At 35.5% G+C, this 19,774-nt stretch overlaps 1 protein-coding gene across 1 annotated transcript in view; it reads left to right on the forward strand.

Moving 5' to 3' along the window:
* Positions 1-19,774, forward strand: part of LOC127835228 (ubiquitin recognition factor in ER-associated degradation protein 1-like) — a 36,533-nt gene that overhangs the window by 6,250 nt on the left and 10,509 nt on the right. The window contains exons 7-10 of the mRNA XM_052361555.1: positions 2,439-2,507; positions 3,126-3,203; positions 4,037-4,072; positions 5,000-5,088. Coding sequence (XP_052217515.1) covers positions 2,439-2,507; positions 3,126-3,203; positions 4,037-4,072; positions 5,000-5,088 — 272 coding nt within the window. The remainder of the gene's footprint in view (positions 1-2,438; positions 2,508-3,125; positions 3,204-4,036; positions 4,073-4,999; positions 5,089-19,774) is intronic.

Raw genomic sequence — 19,774 nt, forward strand, 5'->3', positions numbered from 1 at the left:
AAGTCACATTTTTGGCCCAATTTTCATGAAATTTGGTCAGAACCTTTGTTTCCTTGATATGAGAGTTGAGTTTGAAAATGGTTCCGGTCAGTTGAAAAACATGGCTGCCGGGGGGAGGAGCAGTTTTCCTTATTTGGCTATAGAGAAACCTTGTAAACACTATAGAAGTCACAATTTTTGCCCAATCATCATGAAAGTTGGTCAAAGCATTGGTTTTATTGATATCTCGGACAAGTTCGAAAATGGTCCAGATCGGTGAAAAAACATGGCCACCAGTGGGCAGGGCAGTTTTTTCAATATGTATATAGCAAAAACATGTGAACACTCTAGAAGTCACATTTTTGGCCAAAATGTCATGAAATTTGGTCAGAACATTTGTTTCCTTGATATTAGAGTTGAGTTCGAAAATGGTTCTGGTCAGTTGAATACAATGGCTGCCGGGGGGGGGGGGCAGTTTTCCTTATTTGGCTATAGAGAAACCTTGTAAATACTCTAGAAGTCAAAATTTTTGCCCAATCATCATGAAAGTTGGTCAAAACATTGTTTTTATTGATATCTCTGACGAGTTCGAAAATGGTCCAGATCGGTGAAAAAACATGGCCACAAGTGGGCGGGGCATTTTTCTCTATATGTATATAGTGAAAACATGTGAACACTCTAGAAGTCACATTTTTGGCCCAATTTTCATGAAATTTGGTCAGAACATTTGTTTCTTTGATATGAGAGTTGAGTTTGAAAATGGTTCCGGTCAGTTGAATAACATGGCTGCCGGGGGGGGGCAGTTTTCTTATATTTATATAGTAAAAAAAGCTTGTGAACACTCTAGAAATCACATTTTTTGCCCAATCATCGTGAAACTTGGTATAAAGATTGGTTTTATATATATCACATAATTAATGCCATGATTATTGCCCTTAGATTGTCCAAATTTTCATTACATTATACAAAATCCTTGTAAACACTCTAGAGGTCACAATTTTGTTTCAGATTTTATGAATCTTGGTCATAATATTTATTTTTGTAAGCAAAGTTTGATGTTTGGTAAGGGGGGTCAACTCAAATTAAAGGTCACCAGGTCAAATCTTACAAAAACAAAAACACTCCATATTCCAGAGTTTTGGTTCAATAATGATGAAACTTTACCAGGATGTTTGTCTGGACAATATCTAGGTCAAGTTTGACGTTTGGTAAAGATTAAATGAACAGACTCCTCTCAGGTGAGCGAACTAGGGCCATCTTGGCCCTCTTGTTATATCATGGAATAGATTGTCATTAAGCAATGTATTTACATGATTTTATATTATTTGCATTAAGTGTTGATTGCATTGCTGTTGCTGTTAGTAGTCAAGTCTTTTTTTCAATGATTATCACCCATTGAATGGAGTCATTACTGACTATTTCAGCAAAACCAGTGGTTGAAATTGAATTGAGCGTATTTCTGAGAAAACCAGGCTTAATGCATGTACATAAAGTGTTGTCCCAGATTAGCCTGTGTAGTCAGCACAGGCTAATCAGTGAGAACACATTCCACTTAATCTGGATTTTTGTTTAAAAGAGACATCCTTTCAACAAAACTGCCACAAAAGCAGAAAAGTAGTCTGTGATTCGCCTATGCAGAATGCTCAAGCTACTCTGGGATGAAGCTTTATCAACATGCATACATTCCTGTTTTTCCAGAGCATGGCTTAATTATTAACCCTTTGCATGCTGGGAAATTTGTTGTCTGCTAAAATGTTGTCTGCTGAATTTCTAAAATTAGCATTTTCTTCGATTTTTTTTCAAAGAATACTATCAGAATAGCAAACAGTTTGGGTCCTGATGAGACGCCACGTTCTGTGGCGTCTCATCTGGATCCAAACTGTTTGCAAAGGCCTTCAAATTCGGTTTCCAGCGCTCAAAGCGTTAATGTATGTTTCAGATGTATGAATTACGAGTGCTGGAGACAAAACCAGGCAGAGCTGTTTCCATCATTGTATGTTTCAGATGTATGAATTAAGAGTACTGGAGACATAACCAGGCAGAGCTGTTTCCATCATTGTATGTTTCAGATGTATGAATTACGAGTGCTGGAGACAAAACCAGGCAGAGCTGTTTCCATCATTGTATGTTTCAGATGTATGAATTACGAGTACTGGAGACAAAACCAGGCAGAGCTGTTTCCATCATTGTATGTTTCAGATGTATGAATTACGAGTACTGGAGACAAAACCAGGCAGAGCTGTTTCCATCATTCTATGTTTCAGATGTATGAATTACGAGTACTGGAGACAAAACCAGGCAGAGCTGTTTCCATCATTGTATGTTTCAGATGTATGAATTACGAGTACTGGAGACAAAACCAGGCAGAGCTGTTTCCATCATTGTATGTTTCAGATGTATGAATTACGAGTACTGGAGACAAAACCAGGCAGAGCTGTTTCCATCATTGTATGTTTCAGATGTATGAATTACGAGTACTGGAGACAAAACCAGGCAGAGCTGTTTCCATCATTGAATGTGACATGAATGTGAGTAACAGAATTAACACAGTGGGACTCATTCTTGGGGAAAACTGGGCTTAAATAATGTGCGTAAAGTTTTCATAAAAAGTCCATAAACAGGAAGATCTGGTCATGAAATTTCCTTTATGATCAAGCAAGCCAGAATTCCTAAATTATTGCTTGAAACCTAGAAAAATTTACAAGCCAGCTTTCATGAAATAGAGGATCAAAGGAATCCCAGTTCAGAATTTATCTGTGTATTTATTTTTGAACACTGGTAATTATAACTGCTGAATCTAAATGATCTATTTATCAAACATTTAATGATCGTATCATTGTATTAAAATTGTTATTAGTTGATGTCAAGTTTAAATAGAGTTTCTGCAATAAATTTGTGTTTGACAGCAAAAATTAATGCACTTAAAACGGAACTAAAAGTTTGTTAATGATTCAAGTGCTGCCACACCTATCCTCCTTACTTGAGTTTCTAGTTTAAATTGTTTCTAGTTTAAATAGATGCAGTATTCCAGATTCAACATACTGGCTGTTGGCCCCAATACCCTTTTTACAATACCTTCCTCAACAGGGTGGGTGAGGGGGATATAACTATACTACATACTCTTACGAATAGGATTTCATTGCCAGGTTGATTTTGCCCCACCATTGGGTTACAAGGAACCGGAAAGAGTGATGCCTCATGCTCAGGAACCCAACAAAATGGAGGTATAGAAGCAATCTTACTTGGTATATGTATGACTTCTGGAAACTAGACAAAATTTACTTGTTTTTAAACATTCTGTTTTACAGTATCTTTTTACCCTTTCCCCCATCAGAAGCATAGACTAAATGGCTTTTGCAACCAGTATTAAAGCAGGTTTTATGCTGTTCCCTGCTCATCAGTAACTTAGGTTTGGAAATAAAGCCTTAAAAACTTGAATTTAGTAAGAAAGGTATTTAATTAAATGTTACTTTCTAAAGGACTCCAAATGCGTAAAAACATGTATCTAAGTGGTAAAAGGTTTATACAAGATTTGATGTTCTGAAAAATGTTTTCTTATGGATTATATTATTTTGACAACAGTGCTGTCAGCAAAGTCTATCTTTTGGAGGAATAAATGACAGTCAGACTTATATTTTCCTCACATGTTGGTCAGTCTGTGGTTTTTGGCTCGGCCGTTTTCGGAGGTATTGTCATAGCCAGCTCGTCATGTCGTCCGCCTTCCGCGTCGTGCTAATACCTTAACATTTTATCAAGGTTTTGAACATTGGCTATAAAATCAAAGAGCTTCCACCTACAACTTTGAAACTTCATATGTAGCTGCACCTTGATGAGTTCTACACGCCTCACTCATATTTGGGTCACTAGGTCAAAGGTCAAGGTCACTGTGACCTAAAAAAAAAAATTCTGACAAGAATGCACCCGCAGCTGAGCGTTGGCACCCGTTATGCGGTTCTCTTGTTGAATAATTTAGTTTTTCTCATGTGTGTTGAAAATTATTAATAGAAAAATATCTGTTTCACGATCTTTAAAAAAAATTGTGTTACTGTTACTATAGGAAGAGGATATAGAGCCAGATTGCGACAGTTTCCAGGTAAGTGCTTTTTATAAATTATCATTAGTAATGGAAACAAAAACCCTTTTGATTGTCAACTCGAGGCTGAAGATGTTTAGCCTTGAGCTTTAAGAACACATTAATTATCCATGTTGCCTGTAGTGTTGTGTCATGTGCCATTTTGTTACATGGGCCTTATGCTTATTAAATGAGATGCCGGTTGGTAACAATTTAACCCCAACTTCTGCAATTATTTTTAACTGTTGCATGTAAAATGACAAATTAAATCACAGTAGCCAATTGTATAAATCTGGATATCTCTTATCCAGCGGATAACTTTTGGTTATCTTCAATTTTATGATAGGATAACCAAAAGTTATCCGCTGGATAAGAGTTATCCAGATTTATACAATTGGCTACTCAGATTATTATGTTTACACACTCACAATATTTGCATTTTATTCTTTTTATACAGATAAAGGAATACTTGTGAGCGATATAATTACCTTGTTGTATAAAATGAACAAATTTGTTTGAAAGACTACTTGTTTTGAAGTTCTGCAACTTTAAACCTAGACTTTGATTGTCTTATTTAACTGTTTGCCTCATAAAATATTTAAATCAGTAATTAATAATTAATATGGGCTGTTCTCTGTGAAAAAGTGTTTAATGCATGTGTAAAGTGTCATCCCAGATAAGCCTGTTTATTCTGCGCAGGCTAATCAGGGACGAAACTTTCTGCTCTAATGATATTTTTCATTTAAAGAAAGTTTATTCTTAGCAAAAATCAAGTTTAGGCAGAAAGTGTCGTCCCAGATTAGCATGTGCGGACTTCACAGGCTTATTTGGGACGCCACTTTACAAACATGCATTAAACCCCCTTAAACCCCCACAGAGCTAGGCCCATATATTTCCTCTGTTTCCTGCTCATCTGTTGTATATTTTCTGTTCTGCCTTAATTTGTAGGTGTTTAAGGGCCGGGGAAACAGGCTTGATGGCAAAACCAAGGGACTTGATACTCCAGATAAACCAATCCTTAATGTGCCACCCAAAAGGTACAGGCATTGTTGTTTAGCTTGACTATTCAATGAACAGTCCATGCTCAAATCTCCAATTCTCCAAAATGTTAGTGTCTTAACGATGCTGTGGTTAAGTGTTCTAGTGCAACACCTCCATATCACTTTTCTACCACAAGCAACCAATTGAAACTTCACACATGTGTTTAGGTGATAATGCGAGGTTGCTAACCAAGTTCAATGATTCTTACCGCAAGTAAGCTGTGGTATGGCCTTTTTCTTCGTAGAAAATTGGTTGTTAATTTGCAACTTTCCCATATCACTATTTCTACTGCAGGTATTCAATTGAAACTTACAATATGTGTTTGATGTCATTGTGTTAGTCCACTTACAAAGTTCCATAACTGTGACCTGTATTTAGCTGTTTTCGTCCTTATTAGTACCTAGCAAATTCTGGTTAACATTAACATGCAACTATTTAGCTCACCTGATTGCTCAGGTGAGCTTTTGTGACCGGTCTTTGTCCATCGTTTGTCCGTCCGCCCGTTGACATTTGCTCGTAAACACTCTAGAGGCCACATTTCTTGTCCCATCTTCATGAAACTTGGTCAGAACACGGAGTGTATTAGAGTCGGTGGTCAGAAGCTTTGTCCCAATGAAATCTCTGCCGAGTTCGAAACTAGGTTATGCAGGGTCAAAAACTTGGTCACTAGGTAAAAAAAAAAAGAAAAACCTATTAAACACTGTAGAAGTCACATTTAATGCCCAATCTTCATGTAACTTTGTCAAAATGTTTGTCTTAATGATATCTTGGTTGAGTTCAAAAGTGGTTCCGATCCATTGAAAAACATGGCCGCCAGTGGGCGGGGCAGTTTTCCTTATTTGGCTTTAGAGAAACCTTGTAAACACTCTAGAAGTCACAATTTTTGCCCAATCATCATGAAAGTTGGTCAAAACATTGGTTCAATTGATATCTCGGACGAGTTCGAAAATGATCGAGATCGGTGAAAAAACATGGCCGCCAGTGGGTGGGGCATTTTTCTCTATATGAATATAGTGGCAGTTTTCCCTATTTGGCTATAGAGAAACCTTGTAAACACTCTAGAAGTCACAATTTTTGGCCAATCATCATGAAAGTTGGTCAAAACATTGGTTTAATTGATATCTCGGACGAGTTCGAAAATGATCGGGATCGGTGAAAAAACATGGCTGCCAAAGGGCGGGGCATTTTTCTCTATATGTATATTGTGAAAACATGTGAACACAGTAGAAGTCACATTTTTGGCCCAATTTTCATGAAATTTGCTCAGAACATTTGTTTCGTTGATACGAGAGTTGAGTTCAAAAATGGTTCTGGTCAGCTGAATAACATGGCTGCTGGGAGTGGGGTAGTTTTCTCATTATGCCGACCCCCCCCCCCCCCACCTTTCGAAGAAGATGGGGTATATTGTTTTGCTCATGTTGGTCCGTCCGTCCACCAGATGGTTTCCGGATGATAACTCAAGAGCGCTTATGCCAAGGATCATGAAACTTCATAGGTACATTGATCATGACTCGTCGATGACCCCTATAGATTTTCAGGTCACTAGGTCAAAGGTCAAGGTCATGATGACCCGAAATAGTAAAATGGTTTCTGGATGATAACTCAAGAACGCTTATGCCTAGGATCATGAATCTTTATAGATACATTGATCATGACTCGCAGATAACCCCTATTGATTTTCAGGTCACTAGGTCAAAGGTTAAGGTCACAATGACCCGAAATGGTAAAATGGTTTCCGGATGATAACTCAAGAACGCTCAGGCCTACGATCATGAAACTTCATAGGTACATTGATTATGACTCGTAGATGACCCCTTTTGATTTTCAGGTCACTAGGTCAAAGGTCATGGTGATCCGAAATAGTAAAATGGTTTCCAGATGATAACTCAAGAACGCTTATGCCTAGGATCATGAAACTTCATAGGTACATTGATCATGACTCGAAGATGACCCCTATTGATTTTCAGGTCACTAGGTCAAAGGTCAAGGTCACGGTGACCTGAAATAGTAAAATGAGTTCTGGATGATAACTCAAGAATGCTTATGCCTAGGATCATGAAACTTCATAGGTACAATGATCATGACTCGCAGATGACCCCTATTGATTTTCAGGTCACTAGGTCAAAGTCAAGGTCACGGTGACCCGAAATAGTAAAATGGTTTCTGGATGATTACTCAAGAACGCTTATGCCTAGGTTCATGAAACTTCATAGGTATATTGAGCATGACTCGCAGATGACCCCTATTGATTATCAGGTCACTAGGTCAAAGGTCAAAGTCACAGTGCCAAAAAATGTATTCACACAATGGCTGTCAAGGTCACGGTGACTCAACTTAGAAAAATGGTTTCCGGATGATAACTCAAGAATGCTTGCGCCTAGGATCATGAAACTTCATAGGTACATTGATCATGACTCGGAAGATGAAATAATGATGAAACTTGACCAGGATTTTTGTCTGGACAATATCTTGGTCAAGTTTGACATTTGGTAAAGATTAAATGAACCGACTCCTCTCAGGTGAGCGAACTAGGGCCATCTTGGCCCTCTTGTTATTTTTTTGTTAATCGCAAAGCTAACTTTGTTGAAACTTGCTACCTATATACAAAAACATGAAAATGTATTGCAAAAAAAAAAAATCTTGACTGTATACAAATTGAAAATGGAATGATGATCATAATTTGATGATAGAAAAGCACATAAATGTCATATGAAACAAACTTTAAAGTACTAATTAATTAAAAGACCATGATATTGATTTATAGAGAATATAAATATTTCACAAAAATAATGAAGAGTTTATTAACAGACATTAATCACGTCAATAAAATATTACTACACAAAGTCATGGGTCTCTAAATTAAGTGTACATGAGATGTATGTTTTATACAGAAATATACATACATAGTGTTGAACTAATTATTTTCAGGTGCTGGTACATGTACATTGATGTCAGATGCACTTTCTGAGATAAAAATTTATGAATGCACACTTGCAGTTTTGAAAGACACTAAAAATAATAAAATTCCATTGCATCATAGCCATCCGGCACTTTTGTGTCCGGAGCTACATCTTGGAAGTGCTTTGGCAGATTTCATTGAAACTTAGTACGAGTATATATATGGATAAGAGGATGATGCACGCCAAATGGCATTGTACACCGTATGTTAATAACGGAGTAATGGCCCTTTGTATCTTGAAAAAATGCTTTTTCTGTGACAAAGCTCTAGTTTGGCGGGGGATATCAATTCAACAAATTTGTTCATCCTAATTTTTAATATCCCAGTTGTGCAGTCCTGCAGTGACTTGGTTTGCATACTGTCCTCTACTTCTTCTCTAGTATTTGTACATAGTGTTTGTTGTTAAAGTGCCGTCCCAGATAAGCCTTTATAGTCTGCACAGACTTATCAGGGACAACTCTTTCCGCCTTGCAGTACTGCACAGACTTATCAGGGACAACTCTTTCCGCCTTGCAGTACTGCACAGACTTATCAGGGACAACTCTTTCTGCCTTGCAGTACTGCACAGACTTATCAGGGACAACTCTTTCCGCCTTGCAGTACTGCACAGACTTATCAGGGACAACTCTTTCCGCCTTGCAGTACTGCACAGACTTATCAGGGACAACTCTTTCTGCCTTGCAGTACTGCACAGACTTATCAGGGACAACTCTTTCCGCCTTGCAGTACTGCACAGACTTATCAGGAACAACTCTTTCTGCCTTGCAGTACTGCACAGACTTACCAGGAACAACTCTTTCCGCCTTGCAGTACTGCACAGACTTATCAGGGACAACTCTTTCTGCCTTGCAGTACTGCACAGACTTATCAGGGACAACTCTTTCTGCCTTGCAGTACTGCACAGACTTATCAGGGACAACTCTTTCTGCCTTGCAGTACTGCACAGACTTATCAGGGACAACTCTTTCCGCCTTGCAGTACTGCACAGACTTATCAGGGACAACTCTTTCCGCCTTGCAGTACTGCACAGGCTAATAAGCTTCGTTCTCAGGTTAAGAAAAGTTACATTCAAAATCAGTATGGCATTATTAACTCAGGCATTGAAGAATCCACTCGACCGCTCGCATATGCAAGTGAAGTTGACGGTCGGGCCAGTAAAGTTTGTTAAATACTCGACTGACCGGGCGAGTGCTGTTTTTCAAGTTGAAAAATATAAATTCATTTCCAGAACTCCTGCCACATCGATACAAATTGCGAACATTTTTTTCGAATCAACAAAAAATAGGTTAAGTACACAAAGAAACTGCACTTTCGTTTTGACAATGAAAAATGACGTCCCGGGCACAGTAAAAATAATTCTCCAAATCGGCTGCGCTGTTTTCGTCAATGTGTCAACAAACAATCTTTCAAATAATAACGCAGTGACGTCACCATCTATGTATGGAATGCTCTTTTCGTAGGTGTCAGTGCTCTTAGCTAATCGATTAAAAGTATTCCGTGAAGAATAAAATTTCACTTTAATGTAAATACCAATTAACAAATAATACATAACTGGTTAATTATAATACTTCTCATATTTGATTTAAAATAAACAGAAACAATAATTATTAATAAACAGAATAATTCGTGTTCAGAAGCCTTAGCCAAAATTTACCATAGTGTAACCATTTGTCAATCAAGCGTGTCTTTCGGTTCAAGTTTGTCTGAAATATTAAAACTCAGCATGGAAAAGGGTTCTATTTCAAAATATCTGCAAGGTGGTGGAGACAGGGAACAGAAAGAAAGGTCATCAACACAAAAAGCGGAAAGTATTTAGAAAAGGAAACAGGTGCAGAAAACGTAAGGAAAGCAAATAAAATCCATCCGATAATGTAGTTAATTTGTTTGCACTTTAGTGTCACTATGTTACGTAGGTTAAAAAGGTTCTGGTTGATCATAACTATAAAAATAGATTATATATAAATAGATTATATTTTTTTTTAATGCAGGGCGAGTAGATAAAAGTGAAGGGTGAGTGGATTGTCAGGCCTACTCGCCCTGCAGGGCGAGTGGCTCTGGAAAAATTCTTCAATGCCTGTTAACATATGTGTTCTTTTATAAGTCTTAGTTATGTATTACTGATTTGGTATTATCAGCACACTACCCAGTCCAGTGAGGAAAAAAAGCTCGCAAGAATTTGATTTTGTTTTTTTTCAATCTTAAACATGGAAATATTGAAAAGAAAAGATGTCAAGTATTATAAGAAAAATAGTTGAATAAAACAAGCAGGGATCTTACCAATCAGTTTCTCTTGTAAAACCATATTAAATATTGAAAGAAAAGTTAAATTGTAATTTTACCAAAGAATAAATATCAATTATTGGAGCTATTAGATGGCCTGTCTTTATAGATTCATGCTGTTATCAAAATGTTTTTGTTCCAGCTGACAGAGCTAAGGACAAACCTAAGCTCATGCAGGCTGTTAACACAATGATATCACAGATTATGACCTATGGATAGAAGCCTCAAGTTTAATAGAGTAATGATCTAAGGGAAACAACTCTGATTTGTTTGTGTGAAAAGTCCAGTTGGCTAGTCAATGTTCTTTACCTTGAAAACAATGGAAATGAGCTGTTTTCCACAAGTAAGATTTCACAAGAAATAAGTTTTTAACAAATGATAATTATTACAGTTTTATTTAAAAATATAGTTTCCCTTAAATTGCTTTGTTTTTGCAGTTCACAGGTTTATTTTCGAGTATTTTTATTGGTTTGAAATGAAATTGTATAATTATAGGAATTGCATTTGTGTGGCTTGAAAAAGAAGGAAAAGAAAAGATTGATGGCAAATGTGTAATTTATATTTAATTTGTATAGAGCTTTTTATTTATCAGGATAATGGTATTTCTATGTGTTATTAGTTAAGCTCTAACAGACACGTTGCAGTGTGATCGCTATGGAGATTTCATTATCCCATAAAAATTGACCATTGCCAGATTCAATTCTTATTCAAAAATATCAGCAAAAAAACACAAATCATTTTACTTATTTTCTTGTTTACACAAACTAAGCCTGCATTCACAACTGTACCTATTCATAGTGTATATTTCAGTTATCTTAAGCATTTTTTTTTTGCAGGAACAAACTTACCAATTATGGTAATTTTTATAAAGGGAATCTATTTTACCTTGTGAAAGTTATATATTTGTTGTATACACAAGACCATGCGTGGCTTTAAATATATTTTCCATTAAATGTTAGTTCTTGTGTACTTCCCATTGTTTGGCCTTTCATCCAACTCATGGGGTAATCTTTCTATGTTGACCCTAATTTTATTTAGCATTTTCTTTTTTGCTTCTTAGTTCTACATTGTAAATAAAGCACACAAATATTTGGCAGCTCTTAATTTGCAAAAATATAATTAAAAATGCATCATTATACGCACACATTAAATTTATGGTTATGCAAATGAGTAAATATAATTCTATAGCAGGAGAACTAAAATCCTTTTAGCTCCAGACTTATAATGGTGAAATTTTAGTGAGCTTTCTGTAATCGGCACATTTAGTGGAGACATCATAATCGTTTTAATTGTACACAGCATGCTGTTAACCTGATCATACTAAGTTTCAGGTGACGAACATGTATGGATGTTTTATTTCAACAGTCTTAAATCTTCAGCGTCACCATCACCTTGATTGAAAAAACTGCATGTGTATAAGTTATTGGTATTTTATATATTGTGACCATTTAATTAATGTTGGCTTGCCTCCAAAAAACAGTGAGCACATACTGTTTGCCCTGGTAATGTTAAGTACATTGTTTCAATTTAATTGACAACTTCCTAAAAAAATATATTTTCAAATGATTATGCAGAAGATTAAGACATAGACACATTTAAATACATACTTTGTATCAACATGACTACACAGTCGAATCAAGAATGACACTTAATGCACAAACATTAAGTCCAGTTTTCGCAGAACACGCATGTGTCATATTGTGCCTTTAAGCTGGCATGTGATGGTCCTTTCATATCCTTCCTAATCATGTGTTCAGTTCGCTTGTGTTTTAATGAAGATCTGGTTGTCATTTTTTAGTGTGATTTGGTGGACTTGGTAGTTGTTGTTTAATTAAAATACATGTATTTTCAAGGCTGAATTCTCATCATCTCAGTTGTATGTAAGTCAACAAATAGCAAAAAATAAATAAGGGATTTGAGTCATTAAATTGTTTGTTAATTATTTTTTCTTAAAAAATCTATGTTAAACTTTTGTAAAAACACAAATTAAATGCATATTTTTTTAACCTTATATAACGTGTTAGTATAAATTGCATCAATTATTCACAGCCGAAAATGATCTTTATAAATACTGAGTAACAATTAAATCTGTTCTGTCAGAGTTAGTCTGATCAAGGTTGTTTTTTGCTGCATTAATGTGCCTGAACATGACCAAAGTCACTGACACCATGTGTGCGTGTGCTGGTATGTTAAAAATATAAAACACCCATTTCTTCTTGGTGGAACACCTAGTGAACAATTTTTATAAAGGTAGATTACAACAAATGAGACTTGTTTTAAATGCAGGAAATAAAAACAGACAATTGTCTCTGTGTATATATTGTTTGGTTTTTTAATGGTTAAGATATATCTTGTTGTAGCTTTTTGTGACACAACTGTTGTGAGACTTTAACACTTTTTTTAAACATCTTTAACATTATGTTCTAGCTATTCCTTTTAAATTTTAAACTCATTACTTTGAAAATATATTGTATTATTATATTTTGGTTTTAAATGGTCTTTTAATGTTCCCATGGTTTGTAATATTGGTCTTAAAATGCATGTGAACAATGTTAAGCAAATTAGAAACATTCAGAAATTAGTCATCAATATAATATGGAAAACATAGCATGGTCCTTTAAGTACTTAATTGCAAAAATTAAGCGCATTAACAGAGATTTACAGAGAATGTGTTAAATATGATAATCTGACTATAAAAAGATGAAAAAATATAATAATATTGTTTAAATTTATTTTATAAAAAACATAAGTATATGAATGCCAAGGTTGACAGTTGATGGGGCAGTACTTTCTTTGCCGCAGGCAATGAGATTTGTTGGTTCCAGTAGATTGTACATTCACAAGTGATTTAAGAGAAATATATATTTTCATGAGATGAGCAGCCACGGGTAAAATATTTGCTATGAGTATCAGTTGATTAAAATAGAATATCAGTTGATAAAAACAAATCATCAGTTGGTTAAAATCAATAGTATACTTAACACATTTTCATTTTATTTAGTGCTTTATGTTGTTGTTTTTCTTTCTTAGATGGGTTAAATTTGATAATTTTTTGGTAAAAATAACAATGTAATATTACACTGAACATTATCCATGTAAATATTGCTGTTTAATAATTTTTCACTGTTTGAAGGAAATATTTCGTATGAACCATTTGAAAGTGTAAAATGTATTCATTTATTATACAAAACAAGGGTAATGCATATTAAATGAAAAACCAGTGAACTAGGATATATAATTGGAAAATCAAGGGCGACATAATGGTTGACTTGTGCGTATTTCTTAGTAAGTGCCTAACGATTTGTACATTATGCAAAAAGTTATTCAGAAAAACTGTGTTAATATTTTATGGTCCATGCATTATATATTAAATATTATTGCCTTATTGGGATTAATAACTTTCCATTAAACTATATTGAAATTGTTAATCGATGGGTTTATGGGATTTTAAAATAGGAAACAGACGTGAGTAAAATTGGTTTTCACATGAAATATTTAGTAGATACTTAAAGGGACTTGTTTACAAAATTACATTTTATTATCATACATATTATTTTGGAAACAGGAGAAATAATATTCCTAACTAATAAAATATTTTTAAGCAAGAGGCTTCTGGTTGGAAATGGTGTGTGACCGACCACCTTTAAGGTCTCGCACTTTTAAACCAATATAGGTTGCAAATTTGAGATGAAAAAAGTAAGATTGGCGCTGCGTGTTTTACGTCGGTTTTTCCAAACAGTACTTTGAGAGTTGGGAGCATTCAGGGCTTTGGCACTTTAGACTTGTGACATCACCGGACTGCCTGTCTTGGTTACTATGCTAAATTAAATACTTTTATGCTTATGCATAAAATTCCTACAATATTATTTTAAAACTATATCTTATAGGGCTGCAACGAATCCCAAAAATTTGTTTGGATCAAATCCAAATATGGTTTCTTACAGTATTTTGGATCCGGATTCCTCAGATAAGAGAATATGAGAATTTTCTGTCTAAATTAAAGAAATAAATTACTATGAATTTTTAGCCCACCTGTCACGAAGTAACATGGTGAGCTTATGTGACCATGTGATGTCCAGCTTCCGTATGTGTGTGCGTGTGTACGTCAACAATTTGTTTGTGTAGACAGTAGAGGTCACAGTCTTCATCCAATCTTTATGAAATTTGGTCAATGTTTATCTTGATGAAATCAGGGTTGGGATTGTATTTGGGTAATCTGGGGTTAAAAACTAGGTCACTAGGTCAAAAACTAGGTCACATAATAGGTCAAATAATAGAAAAACCTTGTGTAGACAATATAGGTTGCAGTTTTCATCCAATCTTTATGAAATTTGGTCAGAATGTTTATCTGGATAAAATCTGGGTTGGGATTGTATTTGGGTCATCTGGGGTCAAAAACTAGGTCACTAGGTCAAAAACTAGGTCACTAGGTCATATAATAGAAAAACCTTGTATAGACAATAGAGGTCACAGTTTTCATCCAATCTTAATGAAATTTGGTCAGAATGTTTATCTTGATGTAATCTGGGTTGGGATTGTATTTGGGTCATCTGGGGTCAAAAACTAGGTCACTAGGTCAAATAATAGAAAAAACATTGTGTAGACAAAAGAGGTCACAGTTTTCATCCAATCTTTATAAAATTTGATCAGAACGTTTATCTTGATGAAATCTGGGTTGGGATTGTATTTGGGTCACCTGGGGTCAAAAACTAGGTCACTAGGTCAAATAATAGAAAAACCTTGTGTAGACAAAAGAGGTCACAGTTTTCATCTAATCTTTATGAAATTTGGTCAGAATGTTTATCTTGATGAAATCTGGGTTGGGATTGTATTTGGTTAGTCAGGTGAGCAATTCAGAGCCATAATGGCCTTCTTGTTTGCATAAAGTTTTGTGCCAGATTAGCCTTTGCAGTCCCCACAGGCTAATAAGAGACGAGACATTCCACTTTTATGATATTTTTATGCCCCCTTTCGAATAAAAGGGGGTATATGGTTTTCGCACTGTCCGTCAGTCTGTCTGTCAGTCTGTCACACTTTTTGTGTCCGCTCTCTAATTCAAATAGTTTTTATCCGATCTTCACGAAAATTGGTCAAAAGTTGTATCTAGACAATATGTAAGTCAAGTTCGAATATGGTTCATGCCGGGTCAAAAACTAGGTCACGGGTCAAAAACTAGGTCACGGGTAAAATAAAACAAATCCAAGGGAAGTAATAAGCTATAAATGGACTTAATTATCTGACCTGCCAAATTTTTTTTTTTTTAAATAAATCAAAGCGGCGCGGTAGGCAGCATTGTGTTTCTGACAAACACATCGTGGTAAAAGGTCAAGGTCATCCTTCAAGGTCTAAGGTCTAAGGTCAAAAATACAAATCCAAGGGAAGTAATAAGCTTTACTAAAAATAGAGGTTTGTTAGAGACAATTATTTTCAAGGGAAGTAATTTATTATATTATATATTATTATATAATTATAAATATCAGATTATATATTTTCTTACCAAGAATTTAAGTTCTTTTCACAGTTACTGTACAGATTTTTTATTTTGATTATTTATAACTCAAATGATTTTTTTGTCAAAGTTATTTTTAAATGATATAATTATCATTTCTTTCCTGTACTAATTTGTGAATGGTAGGGTTCATTACATACCAGTGGACTTATGTACATAGATACATAATGAATTCTGGCTATGATCTCTTTGATAAACCACAGGCCTTGGTTGTCAGTGATGTCTGTATTGGTCATTTTTGACTGTCTACAAACCCCCCCCCCCCCCCACCCATTTGGATTGGACAAAATCCAAGGGAAGTAATATAAGCTTTAAAGGGAGATGATTTCTATACCTGCCAAATGTAAAAATAGAAATTTCATTTCAAAGCGGCACAGTAGGGGGCATTGTGTTTCTGACGAACACATCTCTTGTTTGTTTTTCAAGAAAGTCTCTAAGCAAAAATCATGTTAAGGCGGAAAGTGTTGTCCTTGATAAGCCTGTGCGGACTTCACAGGCTAATGTGGGACACACATGCATTAAATCCCTTTTTCACAGAGCACTACCCATATGTAATCAGGGTCTTTACGAACATTTATTGACAAAGACCTATTATTGATACCGGTTTTAAGCAGGATTATGGCCCGTTTGTATGTATAAAAGTCCATTTAAAGTTTGTGCTTAAGGTTTAATGTAGGTGAAGATTTGCTTGCAACAAATGCATATCTCTGTAATTACTACATACATTCAATTGAAACTTCACACACATATTTAGGGGATCATCATTCAAGGGTAGAGTTCAAGGCCCATAACTCTTACCAGCAATAAGACAAATACCCCTTTTGTATGTCGAAGATTCAGATAAAGTTTTACGTACTAAACATCTAGCTGAAATGTACACCTGGCTTTAGGTAACATTTTGGGCAAATTGGGTCAAGGTCACTGTTCCTAACAAGTGTTAAAAGGTTGTGTTCAGTAACTGCAGTAAGGATGGAGATACCGCGCTGGCTGTCCACCTAGCGCGGTGGTTGATACACTCGCTTCTCACTTAGGCGACTGGTGTTTTATTCCCGTTCCTGGCAGCCATGTGAGTTTGGTTGTTGTCATCCAGCAGGTGGGATTTCCTCCAGTACCGTAGTTACTCTATGTTTTCGGACACTCAAAGTTTTCGGACATTCCTTTTTTTGAGCAAAAATAATTATGCCCCCCTTCGAAAAAAAGGTGGTATATTGCTTTGCACATGTCGGTCGGTCTGACGGTCGGTAGGTCGGTCTGTCGGTCGGTCCGTCCACCAGGTGGTTTCCGGAGGATAACTCAAGAACGCATGGGGCTAGGATCATGAAACTTCATAGGTACATTGATCATACCTTGCAGATGACCCCTATTGATTTTGAGGTCACCAGGTCAAAGGTCAAGGTCACGGTGACCCGAAATAGTAAAATGGTTTCCGGATGATAACTCAAGAACGCATACGCCTAGGATCATGAAACTTCATGGGTAGATTGATCATGACTTGCAGATGACCCCTATTGATTTTGAGGTCACTAGGTCAAAGGTCAAGGTCACGGTGATCCGAAATAGTAAAATGGTTTCCGGATGATAACTCAAGAACGCATACGCCTAGGATCATGAAACTTCATGGGTAGATTGATCATGACTCGCAGATGACCCCTATTGATTTTGAGGTCACTTGGTCAAAGGTCAAGGTCACAGTGACCTGAAATAGTAAAATGGTTTTCGGATGATAACTCAAGAACGCATACGCCTAGGATCATGAAACTTCATAGGTAGATTGATCATGACTCGCAGATGACCCCTATTGATTTTAAGGTCACAAGGTCAAAGGTCAAGGTCACGGTGACCGAAATAGTAAAATGACTTTCAGATGATAACTCAAGAACACTTATGCCTAGGATCATGACACTTCATAGGCACATTGATCGTGACTCGCAGATGACCCCTATTGATTTTCAGGTCACTAGTTATTTTTTGTGACTCTTAATTTTCGGACACATGAGTTTTTGTCCATAATTAATGTCTCTATGTTTTCGGACAGTATATTTTACAGCGCTATTTTACCAAATTTCGGTCCTGTTTTTGATGACATTTAACAGTTCAATTATTTACCGAAATGGTACTACCCCTTCTCAGTAAAATAACTGTGACAAATATTAAACGCTTCAGAGTGTGATGCACCCTATTGCAAGTTTTACAAACAATTGAAGGTGTTAGACAACAACTATCGAAAATGAACAAATCAAGAATTCGTGGTTTCCTTTTTTTATTTCGATTATTACAGGTTCATACTAGCGAGAATCGGTACATCACATGCTCATCTTTGAACTCGTTGGTCAAAGTACAACCATGTAGTAACTCTTTGTGAAATAAATTTAACATTTTAAATTATTTAAAATGCAGTGCAAACATAAATAACTGTAATTTATACTATACGGCATGGTATTTTACAAGCGCATGCTTTTACTGGTAGTCGTTGATACAATTGACGCTATTTTCGGACCCTTCAATTTTCGACTCAAAGTTTTAGGACACCTGTATTTTGTGAATATTTTTCGTATCTAATTTTTCGGACATAAACAAAAATTATTATGTTTAAGTGTTCGAAAACATAGAGTAATTACGGTACTCCAGCTTGCCCACCACAACACAGGACCACACCAAAATTGAAAAAATCTTTCAGTAACATAGAAATAGCTGGATATTGCAGCTTTAATTCAAAATTTGTGCCAGCTTTTGTGATTCTAGTAAGTTAATTATGTATGCTTCAAGTTATTGTACTCACCAATTTGTCGCTTTTGACGTACTGATTAATTTTAGGTTAATTTTGAATGCAGCAACTATCATTGTTTTACAAGGTTCATTGACCCAAAGGGTTTCTGTAAATAATATAATAAAAATGGGCCAGAAGGATTTATTATTTTTTATATGTGTGCATGAAGGTGTTCAAACTGATTATTGTGCTTACTTTTTATAAACAAATAAATGAAGTATAACTTTGGTAAATATTGTTAGATCTGTTAAACAATATTGTAGTGCCTGCTGAAAATATTTTAAAAAGTACCCTTCGGTTATTTTAATTATCAGCTTTCAAGTGCTCTTTAATTGAACAGTTGTTAAAACATATGTCATCATGTTTACAAAACAAATATACAAGAGCACATAATAACAGAATAAGAACAAAAATAACAAAGGTTGCTGTTGAAACTGGTGTGTCACCAAAACAGGTAATACTACAAATATTTATTTCAAACTGGTGTGTCACCAAAACAGGTAATACTACAAATATTTATTTGAAATTGGTGTGTCACCAAAACAGGTAATACTACAAATATTTATTTGAAACTGGTGTGTCACCAAAACAGGTAATACTACAAATATTTATTTCAAACTGGTGTGTCACCAAAACAGGTAATACTACAAATATTTATTTGAAACTGGTGTGTCACCAAAACAGGTAATACTACAAATATTTATTTGAAACACATATGTTTTTGGATCATCATTCAAGCTGACTGGCAAAGAACCATATCTCTTACCTGCAATTTAGCAATATAATTCCCCCTTTGTACATGTATGTCTGTTGAAATTCATTATAATATGTCTTACAAAGTTGTACATATAATTATGATACTTCCAAAGAGCCACCACTCTCATCTGCATTTTTGCAGAATAATGCCACTTTTTGCACTTTAAGTTAAGGTATGCGATTCCTGATAAATAAATTTAGTTTGTATTGACAAATCTCTATGTAACTTAAGAAATAGCAAGCTTGCATGAAGACCTTGCTTTTGAATGTATTTACGGTCATTTACCACAGTCAATGTTGCCACAAAAGGATATAAAGTTTCTGCTCATTTCATTCTGTTCGGTGTGACATATTGTGCTTCAAATGTGTTTGAATGTAGATAACATGTTTTTCTGCTGGCATTACATTTTG

The sequence above is a fragment of the Dreissena polymorpha genome, chromosome 1, assembly GCF_020536995.1.
Source record: "Dreissena polymorpha isolate Duluth1 chromosome 1, UMN_Dpol_1.0, whole genome shotgun sequence".
NCBI classification, from domain to species: Eukaryota; Metazoa; Mollusca; class Bivalvia; order Myida; family Dreissenidae; genus Dreissena; species Dreissena polymorpha.